The following is a 25,187-nucleotide window of genomic DNA, read 5'->3' as shown; positions in this document are numbered from 1 at the left end:
TAGCTCCTATTGGACCCCTAGCCTGGGAACTTCCATGTGCCACAGGTGCAGCCTTAAAAAACAAACAAACAAAAAAAAAAGCATAGGTAATACTAAAAAGTAGAAAATAATTAGAAAATGTTGAGAGTTTTATTAATACAATTAATGTAATGTATTGAATTGTAAGTTTATATGAGTTAATTTTTAATAATGACTTTGTTTAATAACGAGCTCACAAAATTTCTCAAAATTTAACAGTTAGCTCTTGAAAGACAGTAAAAGCTGGCTATAGCACACCGCTGATAATACCCTTTTGGTCTTCATAGTGTGATGCCTGTATGTGGGCTTTTGCTTCTTTTTTAGATTGTGAACCTATTTAATATGTTTATCACATACGGCGATACATTCCTGCCCACTCCCAGCAGCTATGATGAACTCTACTATGAGATTATCCGCATGCACCAGAGCTTTGACAACCTCTACTCCATGGGTAAGCTGTCTTCTTTTCATTCCTCTCCCCCCATCAGTTGTGATTTTTGGCATATGAAAGGAAAAGACTACAAAAGATTCTCCTCTAGTTGCTTGATGACCTTGCTTGGCACAGAATTATAGTAGTCTCCTTTTCTCAGGCAATAGGAAGGTATATGTGGACTTCTTTGCCTTCAGAAACTCAGAATTCATCTCATTCGCAGCTGGTTAGCAGCCCTGTAGCCCTCTATTGAGTTTGTGAAAGAGAGAGAATAGGGGGGCTTGTGGATTCAGTAAATGCCAGTGAGAGGGGAGTGAAAGTGATTGGGAGTTGATAGCAGCAAATAGAAGAGTTTGGATCCCAAAGGAACATTGTGTGATTTGAGAAGGTACAGGGTTTTAAGGAGTTTTAATGTACCTATGTATTTTTAGCGTAACTTACAAGAGGAAGTGCGCATTAGATAAAAATCTTTCCTGCAAACTTTTTGGTGATTGGCTCACTGAAAATTTTCTCTGTAGCCATAATGGGTATAATTTGGTTCTGACAGAAGTCATGTATCCCAGTAATTTTGAATGAAGAGTCTAGTCAAAGTTACCTAAGTGTGATAGGTCTGAAAGATTTCTTTTTCTTTTCTTTTCTTTTTTTCTTTTCTTTTTACAGCTGTATATGTGGCATGTGGAAGTTCCTGGAGCTAGTGGTCAAATCAGAGCTGCAGCTGCTGGCCTGTGCCAGAGCCACAGCCACAGCAAAGCCAGATCCCAGCCACATCTGTGACCTACACGGCAGCTTGTGGCAGTACCAGAACCATAACCCACTGAGTGAAGCCAGGAATTGAACATGCATCCTCACAGACGCTATGTCAGATTCTTAACCTGCTGAGCCACAATGGGAACTCCCAGGAAAGATTTCTTTAGATTGCACAGAAACAGAAAACCACTCAATAAAGCTGTCTATTAAAAAAAAGCTCTAGCCTTTTAGCTTTATTGGGATGTAATTGATACATAATAAACTGTACTCATTTAAAGTATACAGTTTTTGATAAGTTTTGATATTTGTATGTTCATGGAGCTGTCATTACAATCAAGGTCATGTATGTATCCATTCCCTCCCCAAAACTTCCTTGTGTCCTTTTATATTCCTTTTACTACCTCTATCCCTAACCCCCTATCCTTGGGCAATTACTGATCTGCTTTCTATCACTGTTGATTTGTTTACTTGATTCCTTTTGATGGGACTGTTTGTGAAAAGTCCATCTTCTGTTTGGGACTCCTGTATCATAAGAAAAGTAGAGGGGATTTGGAACAAATACCAGGATAAAGAGTAGAGGCAAACAGTGGAACAGAAGGATTGCCTAGGAGGAAAAAGTGTTTTTTTCTATTTTTTTGTTTTCTTATTCTCAGTGTAATAGCTTTAATATCAGGCCAGCTCCCCTCACAACAGCAGACTCTCATGATGTCACATCAAGACACATGTCTCTCTTTTTTTAGGAGCTAGGAAGTCTTCCATGAGAACCCTCTAGCAAACTTCCCATTGGCAGAATGTGCTCAGTGTACACTGGTATGGTTTGCATCTACCTGGCTTTACCAATGTCCTTGTTTTCAAGAATATCTAATTTTCCAAGGTTAAAGAGCTGCCCCAGAAGATTTAGCACCCATTAATAAATGAATAAAGATGTCTTTCAGGGAGGGAAAGAAAGAGAGTTGGAGCAGGGGAGATATTTTAATAGAAATTTGACTTACCTGCTCAACTGGCCCATGTACACAATCAAATGAGGTAAACACTTATAGCTACAGCAAGAAGGTAAGAGAGGATATCTGGGAATGCTCAAATTTCCCAAGGGAATTACAATGTTAATCTGAAAAGCACAATTAGGAAAGTGAAAATTTCACTAAGTGAAATACAGCAGATAATGGGAGATAGCATGTTTCAGTGCTCTCTGTTTTGTGTAAAGTATGATGAAACTTCTGGTGGGAAAAATATTAAAAAAAAAATTTTAATGGAAGTTCCTGGGCCAAGGATTGAATCCGAGCTGCAGCTGCAACTTATGCCATAGGTGGAGCAAGTCGGATCCTTAGACCTACTGCTCTGGGCTGGGATTGGATATGCGCCTCTGCTGTGACCTGAGCTGCTGCAGTCAGATTCCCAACCCACTGCACCACAGTGGGAACTCCAACATCAGTTCAGTTTTCAAAGCCTTTTCTGTGCTGCTTTGGATCTTGTTCACACATGTACCACTCGGGTTAGCTAGAGACTCAGACTCTAAATGTCATTTCAGTTTTTCGTGTTTTTTTTTCTTTTTTGGCCACACCCACAGCATGTGGAAATTCCCGGGCTGGGGATCAAACCTGAGCCACAGCAGCGATAATGCTAGATTCTTAACCTGCTGAGCCACCAGGGAACTCCTCAGTTTAGTTTTTAATAGTTTTGCTTTACTATTTCGTATTTGTTCTGTGCTTGCTCAGCTCAGAGGTAAGCCTGAGAATGACAGCTTTCATATGCAGAATTAGGGGAATACTTTCTTTTGGTCTGTCCTCTACATTCTCTGAGCAGCAGAAGCCTCTTTTCCTGGTTTCTATCTACAGAAAGAAGGGATTTCTGTTGAAGTTTTAGCCATCTACCCAGCTCTTTCATCATGTATCCCTGTGACTATCTGGATATTGAGGCAAACCTGCAAGAGAAAATAGGAAAAAAGAAAGCCTGAAAACCCACTTTTGTGGTTCTTTCTCCAAGTTTTGGCTCCCCTCTATAATCCATCTGCTTTTGTTTAATTTTCAAAGCCCTCAGGTCTTTATATACTTTATACAGGATTCTTGGCTGTAATCAACAGGAGAGAGAGGCTTACTCTGCCACACCGGAAGTAGAATCTCACCTTCATTTGTATTTATATTTTTTCTTTTCTTCTTCTTCTTTTTTTTTTTTTTTTTTTTTTTTTTTTGCTTTTTAGGGCTGTATTTGAGGCATATGGAAGTTCCCAGGCTAGGGGTCAAATCAGAGCTGCAGCCAGCCTATGCCACAGCCATAGCAATGCCAGATCCAAGCCGCATCTGCAGCCTATGCTACAGCTTACAGTAATGCTGGATCCTTAACCCACTGAACCCACTGAGCCACAGCATGATCTCCTGTGCCATATTTTAGATTCTACATATAAGTGATATTTGTCTTTCTCTGTATGACTTACTTCACTTAGTACGATAATCTCTAGTTACATCGTGTTGCTGCGAATGGCATTATTTCATTCTTTTTCGTGGTTGAGTAATATTCCATTGTATATATGTACCGTATCTTAATCCATTTATCTATTGATGGACATTTAGGTTGTTTTCATGTCTTGGCCATTGCGAATAGTGCTGCTATGAAGGTAGGGGTGCAGGGGTGCATGTATCTTTTTGTCCCAGGAGTGGGATTGCTGGATCATGTGGTAATTCTATTTTTAGTTTTTTAAGGAACGAAATTTCATACTGTTTTCTATAGTGATTGTACCAACATACATTCCCACCAACAGTGTGGGAAGTTTCCTTACCTTCACTTTTTTTTTTTTTTTTTTTTTTTTTTTGGCCACACCTGCAGCACGTAGAAGTTCCTGGGCCAGGGATTGAATCTGTGCCACAGGTGCAGCCTGCACCATAGCTGCAACAGTGCTGATCTTTAATCCACTGCACCACAAGGGAACTTCCTCTCACCTTCAGTTTTTTTTTCTTTTTTTTTTTGGACATACGCAAGGCATATGGAAGTTCGTGGGCCTGGGATCAAATCTGAGCCACAGCTGTGATTTACTGGATCCTTAACCCACTGCACCACATGAGGAACTCCAAGAACAACTTTTATTATGGGCTAATTTGGCTTCATTACTTATGCAGTTCCTATCTGCAGACTCTACATGATGACCCATTTATTAATAGATCTTTCCACTCTAGCTGGTGGAAACAGTATTTCATTTGTGGTGCCCTCTGTGAGCTCCACAGTTTCTTACCTTTTCCAGTAGTTCTTTGCCTCCAGCCTTGGGGAGTTTTCTCTTCCCTATGTGGGAATCAGTTCTGAGCAAAAGATGTAAAAGGACCCCTCTGCAAATTCCAGAGCTCCCTGTCAAACTCCCTCCTCTCCAGTACTCTGCCCCAGAAATCCTAGATGCCTTGGCTTCTCAAGTTGCTGATCTCTGTCTTGGCTTGGCAGACTTCCAGATTCTCTTTAGGTTCCTGCTTTCTGCACTGTAGGTTAGAAACTATTCCATATAGTCAGGTGGGGTAATCACAGGGCTCACTTGGTTTGTTTTCCTTATTCAGGGATTACCTGTTGTCCAATGTCTGACAACTGTTGTTTCGTATGTTTCGTCTGGTTTTGTTTAAGATAGGAGAGTTAATTATGTTTCATTACTCCATCATGGCTAGAGGAGAAGGGCTGAGACATTTTTGTTAAAGGCACACATTTAATATTCCTATGTCATTAGTTTCCTGCAGCGATGTCCACTGAATAGGAAGGACCTCAAAAGGAGCTGCCTTGAACTATAAATGATGCCATATTTTGAAGTGTTTTTCATTAAAAAATAAATTACCAATCCTAAAGAAAAAGCAAGGTGAAAATATTTTTTTTTTACAGTATCTCCTTTCTAGTATGACCACTGTTTTCTTTTCTTTCTTTCTTTTTCTTTTCTTTTCTTTCTTTTTTTTTTTTTTTTTTTTTTTTTTGTCTTTTTAGAGTTGCACCCAAGGCATATGGAAGTTCCCAGGCTAGAGGTGGAATCGGAGCTGCAAATGCCAGCCTACACCACAGCCACAGCAACATGGGATCTGAGCCTTGTCTACTGTGACCTCCACCTGAACTTGTGGCAATGCCAGATCCTTCAACCTACTGAGCAAGGCCAGGGATTGAACCGTCATCCTCATGGATACTAGTTAGATTCCTTTTTTTTTTGGTCTTTTTACTGCCACACCCATGGCCAATGGAAGCTCCCAGGTTAGAGGTCAAACTGGAGCTGTGTCTGCCAGCCTACATCACAGCCACAGCAACTCTAGATCTGAGCCACATCCAAGACCTACATGACAGCTCATGGCAACGCTGGATCCTTAACCCACTGAGCGAGGCCAGGGATCGAACCCGAGTCCTTATGGATACTAGTCAGGTTCGTTACTGCTGAGCCACAACTGGAACTCTACTAGTTGGATTCTTAACCAGCTGAGCCACAACAGGAACTCTGTGATCACTGTTTTCATAGAGTCATACTCTTCTACATGTATGCATAGATTTACATAGTTGTAATCATGTTATCCTGTTATGTGTTCTTTTTAAACTATCGGAATATTTTCCTGTTTTTTGTAGTTTTCTTAAGTCTCTCTCTCTCTCTTATTTGCATGGTATGGATGTAGTTTATTTAACCACTCTTTCTTTTCATGGAAATTATGGCTGTTTACAGTTTTCACTATTACTTAAATCTCTCTTTTTTAATGGCTGCATAGTATGCTATTTTTGTGTACCATAGTTTACTACATAAATGATAACCTTAGCTTGAGCTTTTAGGGCATTTTGAGATAATTTTGTGTTTAAATTTTTGCGAACTTAAAAAAGAATGTGAAAGCCTATATGGCGTTTCCAAAGAAAATGCAATGATGAGGTCATCTGGGTGCTGTTTATTAAGGAACGGAAGTGACGGGATGCTGACAGAGAAATAATCCATGGGCAGAGTAAACTACCTCTGAGATAAGAAGAAGAAAATTTAGCTCAGTTCTGTAAATGTTAGGTCCTCATCAGAGAATTTATGATTTAGGAGGGTCTAGTAGAAGACAAACACATCTAAACACTGAAGCACACTGAAGCAGTTTTGTTCATTACATGAATAAATTTGTGCCTTCATTGTGTAACACCTGAATTCAGACTGTAAAGCTCTAACTCGGAACTCTACCAAGTTCCCTTGAAGTAAATCTTGTAAATTAGAAAAGCAGCACTCTGATAATAGGTTTCCATCTTCTCTTTCATAAAATTTTATAAAACTTTATAAAAATGAGGTATTGCTAGAACAGAAGCAGAGCATCCGGATGTGTTTTCTTTCCCTGTTACAACCAGAGGCCCTCTCTTTGGCGAACTGCTTCTGTTGCTCTTGCTAGAGGAATACTGGTCAGGAGTAGGTAGTGATGATACTCAGATGTAAAGTTCCTATGCAGATTGGTCACCCATGTCTTTTTTTTAGTTGAAATTTTATTTTTTATTTTTAAATTTTCATTTTTTTGTAATTAAAAAATTTTTTTGGCTGCACAGTTCTTTTTGTCTTTTTGCCTTTTCTAGGGGCGCTCCTGTGGCATATGGAGGTTCCCAGGCTAGGGGTCTAATCGGAGCTGTAGCCACCGGCCTATATCACAGCCACAGCAATGTGGGATCCAAGCCGCACCTGCGACCTACACCCACCACAGCTCACGGCAGCACCGGATCCTTAACCCACTAAGCAAGGCCAGGGATCGAACCCTCAACCTCCTGGTTCCTAATCGGATTTGTTAACCACTGAGCCACGATGGGAACTCCTTGGCTACACATTTCTTAATGTTAGTTAAGCTCTGACTTCCTTTGGGAAAGTGTTGGATGCATTCTTTTATTCGGAAGACAGACTATTTAACACTTGCTAACACTTATATATAGCATTTACTATGTGCCAGATACTGATCTAAGGCTTTATATATATATTAACTTATTTGATTTTTCACAATAATCTTTTCATGTAAGTATTGCTTTTATTCTCTAGTAAGTGACAGGGGCTGGACTTGGACCCTGTCAGTTGGCCTCAGAGTTCATACTCTTTAACTACTCACTGTGTAAGTACAAGCTATAGAGTCATTCCCTCCAGGTTTAGATTCCAGCCATATTACAACTCTGAATGAGCTCAATCAATTAACTGCTTGTTTCCTCTGAGTCTCAGTTTCCTCATGTGTATACTGTTTTGCATGTAATCTTTGTCCAGCTTCTGGCACACAGTAAACTCTCTGCATGTTTAGCTCATATTAGTTATTCATTCATTAAAAATGTATTCTTGGAGTGCCCACCATATACTTGTTCTTTCAAGGAGCACTTGCACTTGTTTGTCTAAAATAGCATAGGTGCTGTAATATGTGGGCCTGAAGCTCATAGCTAGTAGAGGATATGAGGATCTCTAGTTCCATGATCCTTCCTGCTGTGAGTAAGTGTGGAAGAGAGACTTTGGCCAGAGAAGGGAAGAATATTCCTGTGGATTCCTCTTGCAGGTCACACAGTTAAGTCAGAGGAGTTAGAACAGGGTACTCCTTGATTGAAACATGACTGTCCTCTATCTGACAAGGTTACTTGTCCTGTTTGACCCAGCTTAGACTTTTAGGAGAAAGATATACTGTATATGGAGTGGGAGGGTTACTTACGTAGCTGGCCAGTTCCGGTAAAGTAGCCCCAGCCATTAGAGAAGTGACAAACATGGCAGTCAGCTTACCCTTATATCACTATCCCAGTGTAGACTTTAAATGAATGCAGAAACTAAGTATGGAAATCTGTTAGTGGAGAGAGGGGAACCAAGGCAGAGGAGGAGTAGAATATTTTGATAGAAAGTGGAAAAAAAAGGAAACAATTTGTGGTAAAGATGGTTGAGAATAAACCCTTATATTTATCTCTAGGATGAGGATGTCTTAAATAGAAGATTGGCACGGGCTCCATTCGGTTATTCTAGTAGTGATATTCTGAGATATGTTTTTGTTCCTCATATTTGTGTTTTATACCAGGGGTCTGACACAGCTTTATTCTTTCCTTCTTTGCAGTCCTGAGGCTTTCTACCAATGCAGGCCAGTGGAAAGAAGCAGCTAGCAAGGTGACCCATGCATTGGTTAATATCAGGTAAGGAATGAGGATTTATCTCTTTCAGAGTTCCTTGGCTCATCCTGAGGTTTACTGTACCTTTCTAAATGGAGTGTGTTGAACACCACTGCTATTTTAAGCCCTGATGTCTGTAGGAGTGGAAGAAATTGTCGTATTTGATCAAGAAAAGCAGGAGTGCATGCGACTTTCATTTTGTCATATTGAAATAGCTCACAGTGTTTGCTGTTCTGTGAATTTTCTTACCAAGAGATGGCTGCAAGCCCTTTTCAGGCATCTTTGTTGCCAAAGTGTTTTCTGTGTATAGGCCATCGGAAAGCTTTTCTCCAGAAGTTTTTTCTGCCGTTCTCTATGAGTTCAATGAATGACTCATGGGGATCTGGAACTTTGACGTTTTGCTTTACATGGCTATTTCTATTTGTGGTAAATAGAGCCAAATGGAGCTCATGGGGCTAAGTCATTTTAGGTTTCTTATGAAACAGCAAGGCAATTATAGAGTGCTGTATGTACTGGATAAAATTGAGTCAGATGTGGAGTTGGTTTATGGTCTTGAGGAAATGGCACACACTCACAGGAGTGAGCTATTTGTAAATGGAGAGAATGTACTTCAGTATTTATGAAACCTAAAGCTGACTTTTCTTATATTCCTTGTTCCCTTTGTGCCTATCATTTCTCATTTTCTCAACAGTTATTAAATTGTTCTTGCAAACAATTGAAAAATTAACATTGAGTAGAAGAGGCAAACCCAACAGATGGAGAGACTTGATTTAGCTCCAGATGCAAGCCTTGCCAGACATTCTCAGTAATAGTAATGCACATTTACAACTTGGTATAGATTCTATTTTGTGACAGAGCTGGGATTCAGTGTTTGTTTCTATGTCTTTCTTTTCTTGCCCTTTTTTTTTTTCAAGGTAAAATATCCTGTCCCTGCAGTGATTTACTACAGTGTTTGGCACATCTGGGAACAAAAGGAAAAGTGTGAAATGTGTGTGTTGGGAGGGCTGGGATGAGCGACCATGAGGGTGAAATGTGCTAACAAGATTGTATTGAAGGTATTGAAGGTTGATCTGCCTTGCCTGACCCCAGAGACATTTTGCAGCAAACCCAGTTTTATAAATCTAACAAATAAATGCATATCTGCACCTAGCAAATAAACCAGATACTGTAGTAAGGCCTTATGATAAATGTGATTTTCTGTAAGAATCAGGAATTACAAACTGCCTTCTCCTTAATATCCCTTTGTGACCCAAGGGCAATATGAGAAATGTGGGTGTTTGAAAGGAACACCAGATTCTGGGCTACAGTATGAAGTTCATGTGGGTATAATTTATATTGTGTTTATTTATTCATATATTTACTTAGACTTTCAGGCAGCTCCTTTTCATCTGGGGCTTGTTTCCTTGATCACAATCCTTTATGCTTGCTTTATCTCCTACTTTGCTGCTTTTCCTTTCATTGGCTTCTGGCTTGGTGGTTGTTGTTATTCTTCCCAAGGGCCATCAAACAGCTGATTTAAGCTATTGGCTTGTCCTTTTTCTGAATAGCCCAGAAAGGACTGGGCTGAGCTTTGAGCAGATGCCCATAACTGTGACCTCTTCCTTCTCTCTGTATGTCTTTGTCAGGCCTAATTCATGTTCATTCCTCGAACTTTTTTGATGAACTTGCTGCAGAGAATGATTACATCATCTTCACTGTTGCTAATGAATTAGACTTGGAATATATGTCAAAAGTGTCAAAGATCTAGTCAGTTTTTTCAAGAGATTACTGGAAAGATGTCTTTGAATGTCACTTATCACACTAAGGCCAGATCAGGGGAAAATACTGGTGATACTAAGTATGCAAAGGTTTACTTTTTTTCCTTTTTAATATTTGTTTTCACCTAATAAGTGCTAAAGTTTCTGTTGCTCTTTTATAAACTGCTGTCTTCTTTAATCATCAAACTCTATAGAGTATACATAAACTTAAAAAATATATATACTTTTTACCAATGAGGAATGAGTCTTAAAGATAATTGAATTGCAGAAAGTCCCATAATTGTTGTGTGGCAAAGCTGAGAATTAATCATAGATCTTCTAACTCCCAAGTCAAGGGCTTTTTCTTTTATCTCCTACACCTCCTGTAGTGTTGCATCAAAGGTTACTATAAACAGAAAACTCAGCATGATGTATTGAAAGGACCGTGAGCTTGGAAATTTGAGTTAGGGAAACTAGGTTTTTAATTTTTGCCTCTACTACTTAATGTGTGAAGAGCAAGTTATTTAGCTTCTTCTCTGGACCTCTTTCTACTATTTATAAAGTGGAGATCCTGATTATATCAACTCTTTTACAGGGAAGTGGTTGTGAAGATTATATGATGTATGTGAAAGTGCTTAGTAAAGTATGAAATACTGGTCATTTCATTTAGCACAATGTGTTTAAGTTTCATCCCTGTTGTAGCATGTGTCAGAATTTTCTTCCTTTTTAGGCAGATATTCCATTGTATGTATATGCCACTTTTGTAGGTCTTTTTTTTTTTTTTTTTTCCTTTCTTTCCTCTTCTCTTCTTTTGTGATTTGATGACTATGTTTCGTGTCATGTTTGGATTGCTTTTTCTTTTTGTGTGTGTATCTATTGTAGATTTTTGGTTTGCAGTTACCATGAGATTTTGATATAGCAGCTGGTCTTTTTTAAAATTTTTTTATTTTTTTTGTCTTTCTCCCATTTCTTGGGCTGCTCCTGTGGCATATGGAGGTTCCCAGGCTAGGGGTCGAATTGGAGCTGTAGCCACCGGCCTACGCCACAGCCACAGCAACCCGGGGATCCGAGCCACATCTGCAGCCTACACCACAGCTCACGGCAACGCCAGATCCCTAACCCACTGAGCAAGGGCAGGAATCGAACCTGCAACCTCATGGTTCCTAGTCGGATTCGTTAACCACTGAGCCACAACAGGAACTCCAGCAGCTGGTCTTTTAATTTCAAACGCATTTTCAGTATCCTGCATTTGTATTCTTCTCATGATTGCTAGTGTAGATATCATAGTTGTGCATGAATGATTTCCTACCTTTTACTGTGTGTTAGCCTTTACCAATCAGCTTTCCCATTCATAATTTCTTGTTTCTAGTTTTACCTTTTCTTTTCCGCCTAGAGAAGTTCCATTAGTATTTGTCGTAAAACTGGTTTGGTGGTGCTGAATTCTATAGCTTTTGCTTGTCTGTAAAGCTTTTCATTTCTCTGTTAAATCTGAAAGAGACCTTTGCTAGGTAGAGTATTCTTTCTTATAGATTTTTCCCTTTCATCACTTTAAATATCTGGTGCCACTCCCTCTAGCCAGCAGAGTTTCTGTTGACAAATTAGCTGACAACCTTATGGGATTCCCTTGTATGTTATTTGTTGCTTTTAATATTTTCTCATTGTTTTTGTTGTCAGTTTGATTAGTATATGTCTTGATGTGTTCTTCCTTTGGTTTATCCTGTATGGAATTCTCTGCACTTCCTGGACTTGAGTGTTTCCTTTTTCATGTTAGGGAAATTTTTGGCTATTATCTGATTCAAATATTTTCTCAGGACCTTTCTCTCTTTCTTCTCCTTCTGGAACTTCTGTGATGTGAGTGTTGGTACATTTAATGTTGTTCCAGAGGTCTCTTGGGCTGTCCTTATTTCTTTTCATTCTTTTTTCTTTATTCTGTTCTGCAGCTGTGATTTCCAAGTCTATCTTCCAGCTCATTTATTCATAAGAATGAATAAATGCATCATTTATTCTGCCATTAATTTCTTCTAGTGTATTTTTCATTTCAGTTATTGTGCTGTTCATCTGTTCTTTAAATTTTCTTTTTCGTTGTAAAATATTTCTTGTATCTTCTTGATCTGTGCCTCCATTCTTTTTCTGAGATCTTGAATCATCTTACTATCATTACTCTGAATTCTTTTTCATGTAGATTGCCAATCTCCACTTCACTTAGTTCATCTAGAGTTGTATCTTGTTCCTTTGTCTGGAACATACTTCTCTGCTGTCTCATTTTGTCTAACTTTCTGTTTTTGTGGTCTCTGTTCTGCAGGCTGCAAGATTGTCACTCCTCTTGCTTCTGATGTCTGCCCCCTGATGGGTGAGGTTGCTCAAGGGGCTTGTGCAGGCTTCCTGGTAGGAGAGACTGGTGCCTGCCCACTGGTGGATGGAGCTGAGTCTTGTCCCCTCTGGTGGGCAGGGCTGTGTTAAGGGCTGTGTTCAGAGGCAGCTGTTGGCTCAAGATGACTTTAGGTAGCCTGTCTACTAATGGGTGGGGCCACATTTCTACCCTGTTGATTTTTTGGCCTGAGGCATTCCAGCAGTGGAGCCTCAGGCCGTTGGGTGGGATCAGGTCTTGGTGGCAACCTCCAGGAAAGTTCATGCCAATGAATATTCCCCAGGGCCTCTGCCAACGGTGTTCTTGCCCCCACAGTGAGCCAAAACTGACCCCTGCCTCCCCAGGAGACCCTCCAAGACCTGCAAGTAGGTCTGGCCCAGGTTCCTATAAAGTCACTGCTTTACCTTTGGACCTAGGGCACATGAAACCTTGTGTGCACCCTTCAAGAGTGGGGTCTCTGTTTCCCCCAGTCCTATGAAGCTCCTGTACTCAAGCCCTGCTAGCCTTCAAAGCCAAATTCTCTGGGGTCTCTTCCTCCAATTAAGAGTGGAGTCTCTGTTAACCCCAATCCTATGGAGTTCCTGCTCTGGGGGCTCTTCCTCTCAATGCCAGACCCCCAGGCTGGGGAGCCTGACATTGGGCTCAGAACTTTCATTCTTGTGGGAGAACTTCTGTGACAATTATTTTCCAGTTTGTGGGTTACCCACCTAGTGAGTATGGGATTTGATTATATCATGAAAGCGCCCCTCCTACTGTCTCATCGTGGCTTCTTCTTTGTCTTTGGATGTAAAATACCTTTTTTGGTAGGTTCCAGGTTTTTTTGTCAGTGGTTGTTCAGCAGTTGTGATTTTGGTCTTTTCATGAGAGGAGGTGAGCTCAAGTCCTCCTACTTTGCCATCTTCTTTCCTCTGTATATGCCAGGTTTGTTTATCCATTCATTCATTGATGAAACCCAAGTGGGTTGCTTCCACCTTTTGTTGTGTTTTTGGTTATTTGGTGTACAAATATCTGTTCAGTTCCTGCTTGCACTTCTTTTGGGCATATACCCAGAAGTGGAATTAATGGATTGTGTGATAATTCTGTTTAATCTTTTAAGGAATTGCCATCCGTTTCTCAGGTTTAGCATTTTGACCTTCCTTAGAATGTTTCCTAAGTATGTCTTCATTTATCCCTTCTATAAATGCCAAGGTGTTTCCCTTAGCGTTAAAAGATGTTTTGATTTTCTTTGCGGGTAAGCTTCCATGTTTTGAATAAAGCTCCAAGGAGTATTCTTTTCTCCAAATTAGTATTCTCTTAGCTGAGGGCAAAAAGTGCTATGCCTAAGAAGTTTGCATTCCACTGAGCCATTAGTAATAAGTGCTGCCTTGTGCTCCTTAGATTTGTTCCTTTCCTCTTGTGTTGTAAGAGTCATGGCCCTATTAACTTTGGGTAGTTTAGAAAACAGGAGACTGTCAGAAAATTGGACCTTTGGGCCTCCCAAGGATACTATGGGATATTTAACTTTTGGCCACCAAGTTGATTGTCAAGGATAGAGGATATATTGTGATGGTATGCAATATTTCCTTCTATAGTCTGTAAAGATTATTTGTGCTGATTCCACACCTGGAAAGGATTTCTAAGGCAGAGTGAGCACACTCTTAGCCACCTCTCCTATAGTTTGTTCTTTGATAGTCATGGGAAGGGATTGGGTTGCAGGTGAAAATTTCAGACGCCTAACAGCTGGGAGGGCCACTAGGACTGGTTTGCCAGTTGACGACAGCAACAAGTTATGTCTTTGGAATCTTCTGGAATGCAGCGCATGTAACGGCAAATGGCAACCCAAACATAATATCTTACCAGCAGGTGAAAAGCAAAAGAAAGGCTGCAGGTCTTTCTTGTCTTTGGAGTTTAGATTGTTGACAGTGAAAATTAAAAGTACTTCTACTTGCTTGGAGGCCTAAATTTGCTCAAGTTCAGTCTGTTTGCTTTTCACCTGTCTTTCGTGGCTTAGTCATGCTTGTTCTTTAATTGTCAAAGTTATTTGTGTTTAAACAATTTGTCTCTCTCTTCCTGTTTGGTCCTTCAGAGAGATTCTTAAAATGCAGCTGCTTAGAAACTGCTATTTTTATTGAAACACTTGATGTCATTAACATAGACAGTCCTATATTTGTTCCTCCCCACCAGAGGATTGTTCCATTGCTTTGCCACAAGAAAAATAAAATAGTATTGCTCCACCTTTAAAATTCCACTTGGTATGATTGTTACTTCAGCTGCCTTCACAAATCTCCTGATCCACAAAGGAAAAATATTCTGAGTAGCCATATGCAGGGCTGGAAGGACAACAATTGGAAATTTTGCTTGGAGACTTCTATGCTAAATATTTCCTGCCACCACTTAGCAGGCTGCCCCAGTGAGGTCCTGTACTTTAGGGAAGATGTCTGCTGACTATTAACCTAATTAGTCAAAAGAGAAAAAGAAAAGTGTGAGACTAAAATCTGACCTTCATCTAACCAAACAACTTTTAAGGTAAGTAATTTGAAGCCCTTAATGAATCTCTTCAAATTAACATGGTAATGCTTTTCTCTTAATGAGCGTTTTATTAGCACCAGGCTCACAATCCTCTTCTCCCCATTGCTCACAGAAATAGTGGCTGAGTCACTTTAAATAGATTTTTCTCCTGATCTATGATTTTCTTAAGGTGGATAAAGTTTGAACTCTATGATTAGTATATTAATTTTCCCTTTTACTTGGAATGCATTAAACTAAAGTTTACTTTTTCTTTGAGAATGACTTTTAGATATTGCTGGAGTTAGTGACAAGTCTGGGGTTTGGAATGAGAATTTAGTGCATTTCTTTGTAAGTCCCTTAATTGTTCACCTAGTAAGGTTGCCTGTGTTCCCCTGTTTGTTCCAGTGGTCTTTTTGTTACAGTGCTGAGGTGCCTTCCCCTGCTGCTTATGTGCTTATGTAGCTTATTTTCTTTCACCCTGGAAAATACTCTCTCAAAAAGAAAAAAAAAGAAAGAAAGAAAGAAAAGAAATGCTTTAAGTGTACACTGTGGTGGGAACTCTTAGGGAACAAGAACATCCCTTATCAGCCCATGGATAAGGGGGTTCATTGAGAATAACACCCTTTGAACTAGGCTGTGTATAGAATTATGCATGTCACGGGGGTGGGGGGGCGGTAGAGGGTGTGGTGCACCCTCAGGAAGTGATCAAGGAGAAGTACACTCACTATTGATAGCCACAGAGTTAGGGTTGGGAAAGGAATGGAAGATCTCAGCCAGGTCCACATCCCTTTGCTCATGCGCTTGTTTGGGCTACACATTTGCCTCTCAGCCACAGCTCTCTTATTAGAATGGATACTGTTGAGTTGAAAAGAGGAGCAGTTTGATTCCACACACTTCAGCTGAAGGATGCAGCTTAGTCTAGTGAAAAGAAAATACGGAAATTCCTTGGTGGCAGTGGGTTAAGGATCTGGCGTTGTCACTGCTGTGGCTTGGGTTGCTGCTGTGGCCTGGGTTTGATCCCTGGCCCAAGAATTTTTGTACAATGTGGGCGCCACCGAAAAAAAAAAAAAAAAGAAAGTAAGTAAATACAGACTAAAGCAATTAATGATAGGAGCAGAGGGACTGGCCAATGACTCAAAGTAGCGAGGAGTACATGAACATAATCTTCTAGTCCAGTTGTCTGCTCTGAAGTGGCAGGCAGCCTCAGATTAACCCCCCAGGGTCAGAATTTATCAGTAATGACCTTACTTCTGTTAATCAGACCCTGCAGATCTCCCATTACGAGAATGAAAAGCATTATGCAGATTAAAACAAAGCACCAAAATGAAGCCGCTGTAATATCTTTTCCCCAGTGGCTGAGAACATTACATATTATTCTAATAGTTGCTGTTCTCTAATCTTTTAAGACTATAGCTAGAAATGAAAAACCAAACAGTGAATCCCATGTGGTTAATCATCTGTTTTGCCCTAACTTGGCTTATGCTGTGAAGTGAGGTTTTATATTAAGTCATATTTGGGCTTGGTGAACAGCAGTGCAGTACAGAAGTCTTGATTTTGAAGATTCAGATATTTATAATGAAATATTAGGATTTTTTTGGTTGAGGCTGCTTGTGATTTTAGGTGAGTGTGACTTTAGCATATAAAACCCTCCTTACTTCAACCTGAAATTCCCGTGGGGCCTTTTTCCATTTTGCTTTTTAAAAAAAAATTGTGGGAAAATGTACCTAACATAAAATTGACCATTTTAACCATGTTTAAGTCTGCAGTTCTTTGGCATTAAGTACATTCACATTGTTGTTCAGCCACCACCACCAGCCATCTCTGGAACTTTTTCATCTTCTCCAACTGAAACTCTGTATTCATTAGACAATAATTCCTCATTCTCTCCTACAAAAGTTTTTAATTTTGATGAAGTCCAACTTACCTGTTTTTTTCTTTTGTGGTCTGTGCTTATGGTGTCATATCCAAGAAGGTGTTGCCAATGCAAGTCATGAAGCTTTCCCCCTTTGTTTGTTTCTCTTAAGTATTTTGTAGTTTTAGCTTTACATTTAGGTCTTTGATCTATTCTGAATGAAGTTTTTTACATAGTGTAAGGTAAGAGTCCAGCTTTATTATTATTTTTTTTTGTATATGTACATCCAGTTTTAACACCGACTTTTGGTTTTTTTTTTAATTAAAGCATAGTCGATTTACAATGTTTTGCCAATTTCTGCCGTATGGCAAAGTGACTCAGTTGTACATATATATACATTCTTTATATTATTTTCCATCATGGTCTATCCCAGGAGTTTGGATGTAGTTCCCTGTGCTGCACAGTAGGACCTAGTTGTTTATCCATTCTGAATGTAATAGTTTGCATTTATTAACCCTAAACTCCCAATGGATCCCACTCCCTCCCTACCCCCCCCTCTTTTTTGAGGTAACCGTAACTCTGATTTTAAAATTTGAATCAGGCTGAATTTGGAACTTAGCTGATATCCGCATGTCTTCTTCATTCCTTTTGTTTTTATTTACTCTTTTTTTTTATGGCTGCACCTGTGGCACATGGAAGTTCCCAGGCTAGGCGTCGAATCAGAGCTACAGCTGCCAGCCTATGACACAGCAACAAGAGATCCAAGCCTCATCTTCGGCCTACACCACAACTCATGGCAATGCCGGATCCTTAACCCACTGAGCGAGGCCAGGGATCAAACCTGCAACCTCATGGTTCCTAGTCAGATTCGTTTCTGCTATACCACGACGGGAACTCCAAGTTTACTCATTCTTAAGAATAGCAAAATGTAGTGATTAGGAGCAGGAACTCTAGAGTTAGGTTGTCTGAGTTTAAGTCTAAGCTCTACTGCTTACTTTGAACAAGTTTCTTTATCCCTTTTTGCTTGAGTTTCCATCTCTGTAAAGTAAGGATAACAATGGAATCTGTGTCATTTTTTATGTGATTAAATGACAGTATATGAAAAACACTTAGAATAGTGCCCAGCACATAGTCAGTGCTATGTAAATGTTTATTAGTAGTATCTTTTTTAAAAAAATTGCTGTCCTGAATGTGCAAATCCGGGGGTTTTACCAGCCTTGTTCTGATGATCTGTGCAGGACTTCTTTCTAGACAGCAGGTACCTTCCATAAGATTTGTTCAGTTTCCTTGGTCTCTACTCATGTGGACCTAGAAGGGACCAGAGATACAAAATGATATTTAAAAGCTAACATCAGAGTTCCCACTGTGGCTCAGTGGTTAATGAACCCGACTAGCATCCATGAGGACGTGGGTTCAATCCCTGGGCTCCCTCAGTGGGTTAAGGATCTGTCGTTGCGGTGAGCTGTGGTGTAGGTCACAGATGCAGCTTGGATCCCACATTTCTCTGTCTGTGGCAAAGGCCGATGGCTACAGCTTCAATTCGACCCCTAGCCTGGGAACCTCCTTATGCTGCAGGTGTGGCCGTAAAAGACAAAAAGGCAAAAAAAAAAAAAAAAGAAAAAAAAAGCTAACATCAGCCACAACATTGGAACTTAGACTGTTGGCCTGTATCTTGGCATCATTGATGGGAAAATAGCCTGAATGGGGAGAATTTATGTTTTCCATCATTTCTAGCCCTTTGAAGAGATGATTGATGTGAAACTTCGGCTTTATTATTTTCAGGTAAGCAGTCTGCCTTCTTGTTATCATTGTGGTAAAAAAAAGTGTGCCCAAAATGAATATGAACCAAGTGTTCTAATCTCTGGTTGGAGAAATTATAGGTATTTACATTTTTTTCTTCCTTCTTCTTCTTTTTTTTTGCTTTTTAGGGTCACACCTGAGGCATATGGAAGTTCCCAGGCTGGGGGTTAAATCGGAGCTACAGTTGCCGGCCTGCACCATAGCCATAGCAATGTAGGATCCAAGCCATATCTGCAACCTACACCACAGCTCGCAGCAACACCGTATCCTTAACCCACTGAGCAAGGCCAGGGATTGAACCCAAATCCTCATGGATTCTAGTCAGATTTGTTACCACTGAGCCATGGAGCTCCGGCATTTTTTCTTTTTTTTTCTTTTTTTTTTTGTATTTTATAAAAATAATTACATGTGGATTTTTTTTTTTTTTTTTTAGTAGATGCCCTTTATTAGGTTGAGGAAGTTCCCTTCTGTTTCTAGTTGTATGATTTTTGTGTGGTTTGGTTATAAGGTTTTGTCAGATACTTTACTTGCATCTATTGAGAGGATCATGTGGTTTTTGCATCTTATTCTTTTGATCTGGTTTTTGTTATATTAATTGATTTTCAGATGTTAAACCAATCTTGATTGCTAGGATAAATCTTAGTTATGGTTTATAATTATTTTTTATGTTGCTGGATTCAGATTGCTAGTATTTTGCTGAAGATTTTTGTGTCCGTATTCACAAGAGATATTGCTCTGTAGTTGTCTTTGGTTTTGATATGAGGGTAATTTTGGCCTCATAGAATGAGCTGGGGAAGCCTTCCTTTCTCTTTTTTTATTTGGAGGACTTTGTGAAAGATCAGGATTATTTCATCTTTAACTTTTTTTTCTTTTTAGGGCCACACCTGCAGCACATGGCAGTTTCCAGGCTAGGGGTCAAATCGCAGCTGCAGCTGCTGACCTACACTGCAGTCACGGCAACATGGGATCTGAGCCCCATTTGTGACTTAACATCACAGCTCACAGCAATGCCCTATCCTTAACCCACTGAGCAAGGCCAGGGATCAAACCCTCATCCTCATGGATCCTAGTCAGGTTTGTAACCCACAGAGCCACAAGGGAACTCCCTCTTCTTTAAATCTTTAGTACAGTGAATTAGTGAAGCCACCAGAGCTTGGGCTTTTTTTCAGGGGTAGTTTTTTAAAATTGTAATTTAATCTCTTTGTTATAGGTCTCTTCAGATTATCTATTTCTTTGTGAGTCAGTTTCAATAATTTGTATCTTCCTAGGAATTTGTCCATTTTGTCTAAGTTATCTAATTCATTGGCATATAGTTGTTCATAGCGTTCCTTTTTTTTTTTCCCCTTATGGCCGCACCTGAGAGTTCCCAGGCCAAAGATCGAATCTGAGCCACAGGTGCAACCTTATAGCACAGCTGCAGCAACACTGGATCCTTTAACCCAGTGTGCTGGGCATCAAACCCATACCTCCACGGTGACCTGAGCCCTGCAGTCAGATCCTTAACCCACTGTACCACAGTGGGAACTCCTGTAGTGTTACTTTATAATTTTTTTCTTTCCATAAGGTCAGTAGTAATGTTCTCTCCTTTATATCTGATTCTAGTAATTTGAATTTACTCTTTTTTTCTTTGGTAGTCTAGCTAAAGATTTGTCAATTTTGTTGATCCTTTCCAAGAATTAGCTTTTGGTTTCCCTGATTATCTCTTTTGTTTTTTGATTCTCTATTTCATTAATTTCCATTCTTTTTATTATTTTCTTCCTTCTGCTTGCGGTAAACCTAGTTTGCTCTTCCATAAAACAAACCTCATTAAGTTTTTTTTTTTTTTTTTTTTTTTTTTTGTCTTTTTGTCTTTTGTTGTTGTTGTTGTTGTTGTTGTTGCTGCTATTTCTTGGGCCACTCCCGCGGCATATGGAGGTTCCCAGGCTAGGGGTTGAATTGGAGCTGTAGCCACCGGCCTACGCCAGAGGCACAGCAACGCAGGATCCGAGCCGCGTCTGCAACCTACACCACAGCTCATGGCAACGCCGGATCGTTAACCCACTGAGCAAGGGCAGGGATCGAACCCACAACCTCATGGTTCCTAGTCGTATTCGTTAACCACTGCGCCACGACGGGAACTCCCTCATTAAGTTTTAAATGATAGAAATAACACAAGGTATATTCTTTGACCACAATCGAATGAAATTGGAAATCAACAATAGAAATTTGGTTGGGGAACATACTTTATATAATTTCTGTCATTCTAAATTGACTGAGGTTTATTTTATGGCCTAGCATATCTATCTTGGAGAAATATTCCATACGTACTTGAAGAAACTGTATTCTGCTGTGATTGTACTGTTCTGTGTTAACTCTGATTGATTTATAGTGTTGTTCAAGTGTCTTATTCCCATGTTTATCTTCTGCCTAGTTGTTCTGTTTATTATTAAAGAATGGATATTGAAGTCTTCAGTGTTCATTGTTGAATTGTCTCTGCCTTCATTTCTTTCATGATATACCTTTTTTATCTTTTTTTGCTTTAAATTTATTTGTATCTTTAAATTTAAAATGTGTCTAGTAGATGGCATGTTATTGGATCTTGTCTACTTTATACAGTCTGATAATCTCTACCTTTTGATCTGATTGTTTATTCCATTTATATTTAAGGTTATTGATATAATTGGACTATGTCTCCCATTTCACTTCTAGTTTTCTATAGGTCTCAGGTATTTTTTGTTCCTCTATACCTTCTCTACGGCATTCTTTTGCGTAAAGTGAATATTTTCTTGTTTGGCACTTTGATTTCTTTGGTGATTTTTTTTTCATTATTTCTTTAGCAATTGCTCTAGAATTTACCATATACGTCGTCTCAGAATTAGAAGCTGTTCAAATTTATAGTATAAATTTGTGAGATATAGAAATATTGTTCTTTTGTAGCACACACCCCCCCTTTTTGTGTTTTTAGGGCCATACCTGTGGCATATGGAGGTTCCCAGGCTAGGGGTCGAGTTGGAGCTGTAGCTGCCAGACTACACTATAGCCACAGTAATGCCAGATCCAAGCCATATCTGTAACCTACACCACAGCTCACAGCAACATCAGATCCTTAACCCACTGAGTGAGGCCAGGAATTGAACCTGTATCCTCATGGATACTAGTCAGATTTGTTTGCACTGAGCCACAATGGGGACGCCACTCTTATGTAGCTCTTAAATAATATATTCATTCAACACTTCAGTAAACTTTCTTTGCCAAGAAATACATTAAAGGGGAGAATTTCACCTATTTCCTGGGAAAGGATGCATTAGAAAAAGAACCCTCCACTGCACATCAGTTTCTGTAGGGTCAGAAGTTCTGTGCCTATTTTGGAATCTGAAAATCTTATGTAAATTATCTGTTGCTTAAATCTGTGAAAAACAAGTTTCTTTGGGGGGAAAGTATGCATCTGTAAGTGTTGTGTAGAAGCAGGTGTTTTTATTGTACTCATTTAAGTGTTCAGTGTCTTCATTGCAATATGAAATTCATTAAAAATCCATGTCTTGGAGTTCCCGTAGTGGCTCAGTGGTTAACGAATCCGACTGGGAACCATGAGGTTGCAGGTTCGATCCCTGGCCTTGCTCAGTGAGTTAGGGATCCGGCGTTGCTGTGAGCTGTGGTGTAGGTTGCAGGCACAGCTCCGATCCTGTGTTGCTGTGGCTCTGGTGTAGGCTGGTGGCTATAGCTCCAATTTGATCCCTAGCCTGGGAACCTCCATATGCCGCGGAAGCGGCCCAAGAAATGGCAAAAAGACTAAATAAATAAATAAATAAAAATCCAAGTCTTGTTAAAAAAAAAAAAAAAAGCTGGGTTCCCATTGTGGCTCAGTGGTTGACGAATGCTGTCATGAGGACAAGGGTTCCATCCTGGCCTTGCTTAGTGGGTTAAAGATCTGGCGTTGCTGTGAGCTGTGGTGTAGGTAGCAGGCATGGCTCAGATCCCATGTTGATGTGGCTGTGGTGTAGGCTGGTGGCTACAGCTCTGATTGAACCCCTAGCCTGGGAACCTCCTTAAGCCTTGGGTGCGGCCCTAAAAAGACAATACACACACACACAAAAAAAAACCCAAAACTAATTTTATCTACTCTTTCACGTCTGAACCGAGGACTAGGTGATAGTGGGGGGAAAGTCTGAATTTAAATTTTAGGTACATACGTTTCCTTTGTGAGAGATTTTCCCACACGTAGGTGTTAAACACAGCATTCTAGATCCTGCTCTATTCTTTAGTGAGCTAATAGCCCACAGTTAGTTCTTTTTCTATACTTAAAATGTGAGCAATAAGAGCACATTGGCTCTTGATGCCTACATGTTGAGCTTTATAACAAAGACAGAAGCAGTCGGACTCATTGGCAAACAGTCGTCTTGGAGGTTATTTTTGAGAGAAGGACACAGTACTTTGATGTGGAGTGCATGAAAGGTTGTTGAGTTCTTTTATGTCTCGAGTCATTGTTGATTTGTGGAAGACATTCTTGTCCTCTGCCCTATCTTTTATATCTCATTTTCTCCTAGGAAGGTAGGAGCTACTGATTATGGGCAGTTCTTATTGGTTCAGATAAGGGACCATCTGTGGCATGTGACTCCTAGGAGAAAAGGAGTCAACTTTGAGCCCAGCCCTGTGTCCTGAATCAAGCTACTGGAATATGAAAGATGGATCTTCTTGGTAGGTTCCAGGTACATGCTCAGTGTCCATTAAGGCCTCCTAGGTGTGGGGCCTTACCCTTTATAAAGGCCAGTGTTTTATGGGAATGTGACAGCCGACTTGAGAAACCTTATAATTGTGAGTTAGTTGAAAGTGATCTTATATGTATCGTGACCTTATTTTTAAATGTTGTTTTGGCAGATGCTTAGACAGTCTTTTGCTTGTTAATAACATCAATGCTTTTCTCTTTCTTAATGAATTATGCCAAGTACTTACTTGAGTCTTTTGATGGTGGCTTGAAGGGACTGCCGTATGACTGAGCCAGTGATAATGGAGTAGCTGCCTCCTGGTGTCTAAGATAGTTGAAAGTACAGGGTCTTGAGGTTAGTTGGAAGAGCTTTGTCCTCAGCAGATAGTTGAAGATGTAATTGCTGAGGGCACTAGAGGAGAAATGTATAATTGGCAGTTTGCTCTAGAATATTCTAGCCCCTGGTCCCAGATGTGTGTGAATGGCCCTCATATGGCAGAAGAGCAGATTCTCTCCTCTTTCTTTAGGTCTACAATCTCACAACATTCTTCGTTTCTGTAAATATGTTTTTACATAGCAAAGGCCTTTGGTTTGTACTTGTCCCATTGGTAATTAATTGGATCTCCCACCTATAATTATATGGTGTGGTCAATTAACTTTGGGTTTTAAACCTAGTTTTAACTTTTGTATAGATATCTGAGATGAGTCATCGGATGGTATGTTTTTTATTCTACTAGTCTTTTAATCAGCAGGCTCTACTATATGCTATTTCCAGGTTCTTTAGATATAGGTATTAAAAACCTGAAAAGAGAGAGTAAGAGAGAGAAAGAAGGGAGTTCCTGATGTGGTACAGCATAAATTTGACTAGTATCTATGAGGATGCTGGTTCAATCCCTGGCCTCGCTCAGTGGGTTGAGGATCAGGAGTTTGCTGTGTGCTCTGGTGTAGGTCACAGATGCAGCTCGGATCTGGCATTGCTGTGGCTGTGACGTAGGCCGGCAGCTACAGCTCTGATTCAATCCCTAGCCTGGGAACTTGCATATGCCGCAGGTGAGGGCCTAAAAAGAAAAGGAAAAGAGAGAGAGAGAATAAATGAGAGGAAGTGTGGTGTGTTTGTGTGAGATAGATCTGGGCTTCTTTCTTTTGAAGCCTGTGGTTTCAGTAGCATTTCATTTTTCTCTGTCACTGCTTTCTTATTTTTACAAGTCTTTCTAAATACTAGGAGTTGAGAATTCAAAGTGATCTAGGATTGCTGCTCTGAACTGGCAGGTATTTCTAATTGACTCTTTATAAGATGGGGTCATGGGGGTAGAAAGGGGCTAGAGTCTACAGCAGTCCAAAGCCTATAACTTCTGGGCTTTGCACTTTCCCAGCCAGCATTCTCCATCCTCTGGCTCTCTGGAGATGGTCTGCTTTTGCTGGCACAACTAACTGTCCCTGTTCCTTTAGGGATGTGCTGCTCCCTAATTATTATTGATCCCAAGGAAAGAAACAAAATGTTTTGTTTTCATCTGAGAAAAGGTTGTTGTTGTTGCTTTTTTTCCCCAAAAGGAACTCTTGCTAGGAAATGTAGACATTTAATCATGGCTTAGTTTACAAAATGCTGATTTCTAATCATGACTTATATGAAGCCTAGCCACAAATGGGATCAATAGGCATAGTTTAGGTCCCTAATTCCTTTCCCTTTTCTATCCCATATCTAAGATACTTTATTTTTTGGCTGTGCCCACGGCACGCAGAAGTTTCTGGGCCATGGATCAAACCCGTGCCACAGGCGCAACCCAAGCCATAGTAGTGACAATGCCGGATTCTTAACTTACTGATCCACCAGAGAACCCCTCTAATATACTTTAAAAAGTAGTCTTTTAGGAGTTCCCATTGTGGTGCAGTGGAAATAAAACTGACTAGTATCCCTGAGGATGCAGGTTCAATCCCTGGCCTCACTCAGTGGGTCGGGGATCCGGCGTTGCTGTGAGCTGTGTTGTAGGCCAGAAGCTGCAGCT

The 25,187-nt window shown here is 40.1% G+C and overlaps 1 protein-coding gene across 3 annotated transcripts in view; it reads left to right on the top strand.

The window, feature by feature from the left end:
• C14H10orf76 (chromosome 14 C10orf76 homolog) overlaps positions 1-25,187 on the top strand; it is a 195,711-nt gene that overhangs the window by 83,249 nt on the left and 87,275 nt on the right. For 2 of the 3 annotated variants that reach the window (XM_021072731.1, XM_021072732.1), the window contains 2 exons: positions 343-469; positions 8,209-8,284. In XM_021072731.1, the coding sequence (XP_020928390.1) occupies positions 343-469; positions 8,209-8,284 (203 nt within the window). Of the gene's footprint in view, positions 1-342; positions 470-1,935; positions 2,006-8,208; positions 8,285-25,187 lie in introns of all 3 variants that reach the window. The other variant, XR_002338442.1, reaches the window with a different exon arrangement.

The sequence above is a fragment of the Sus scrofa genome, chromosome 14 (assembly GCF_000003025.6).
Source record: "Sus scrofa isolate TJ Tabasco breed Duroc chromosome 14, Sscrofa11.1, whole genome shotgun sequence".
In the NCBI taxonomy this organism is placed as follows: domain Eukaryota; kingdom Metazoa; phylum Chordata; class Mammalia; order Artiodactyla; family Suidae; genus Sus; species Sus scrofa.
This window is presented reverse-complemented; position numbering and strand designations above follow the sequence as displayed.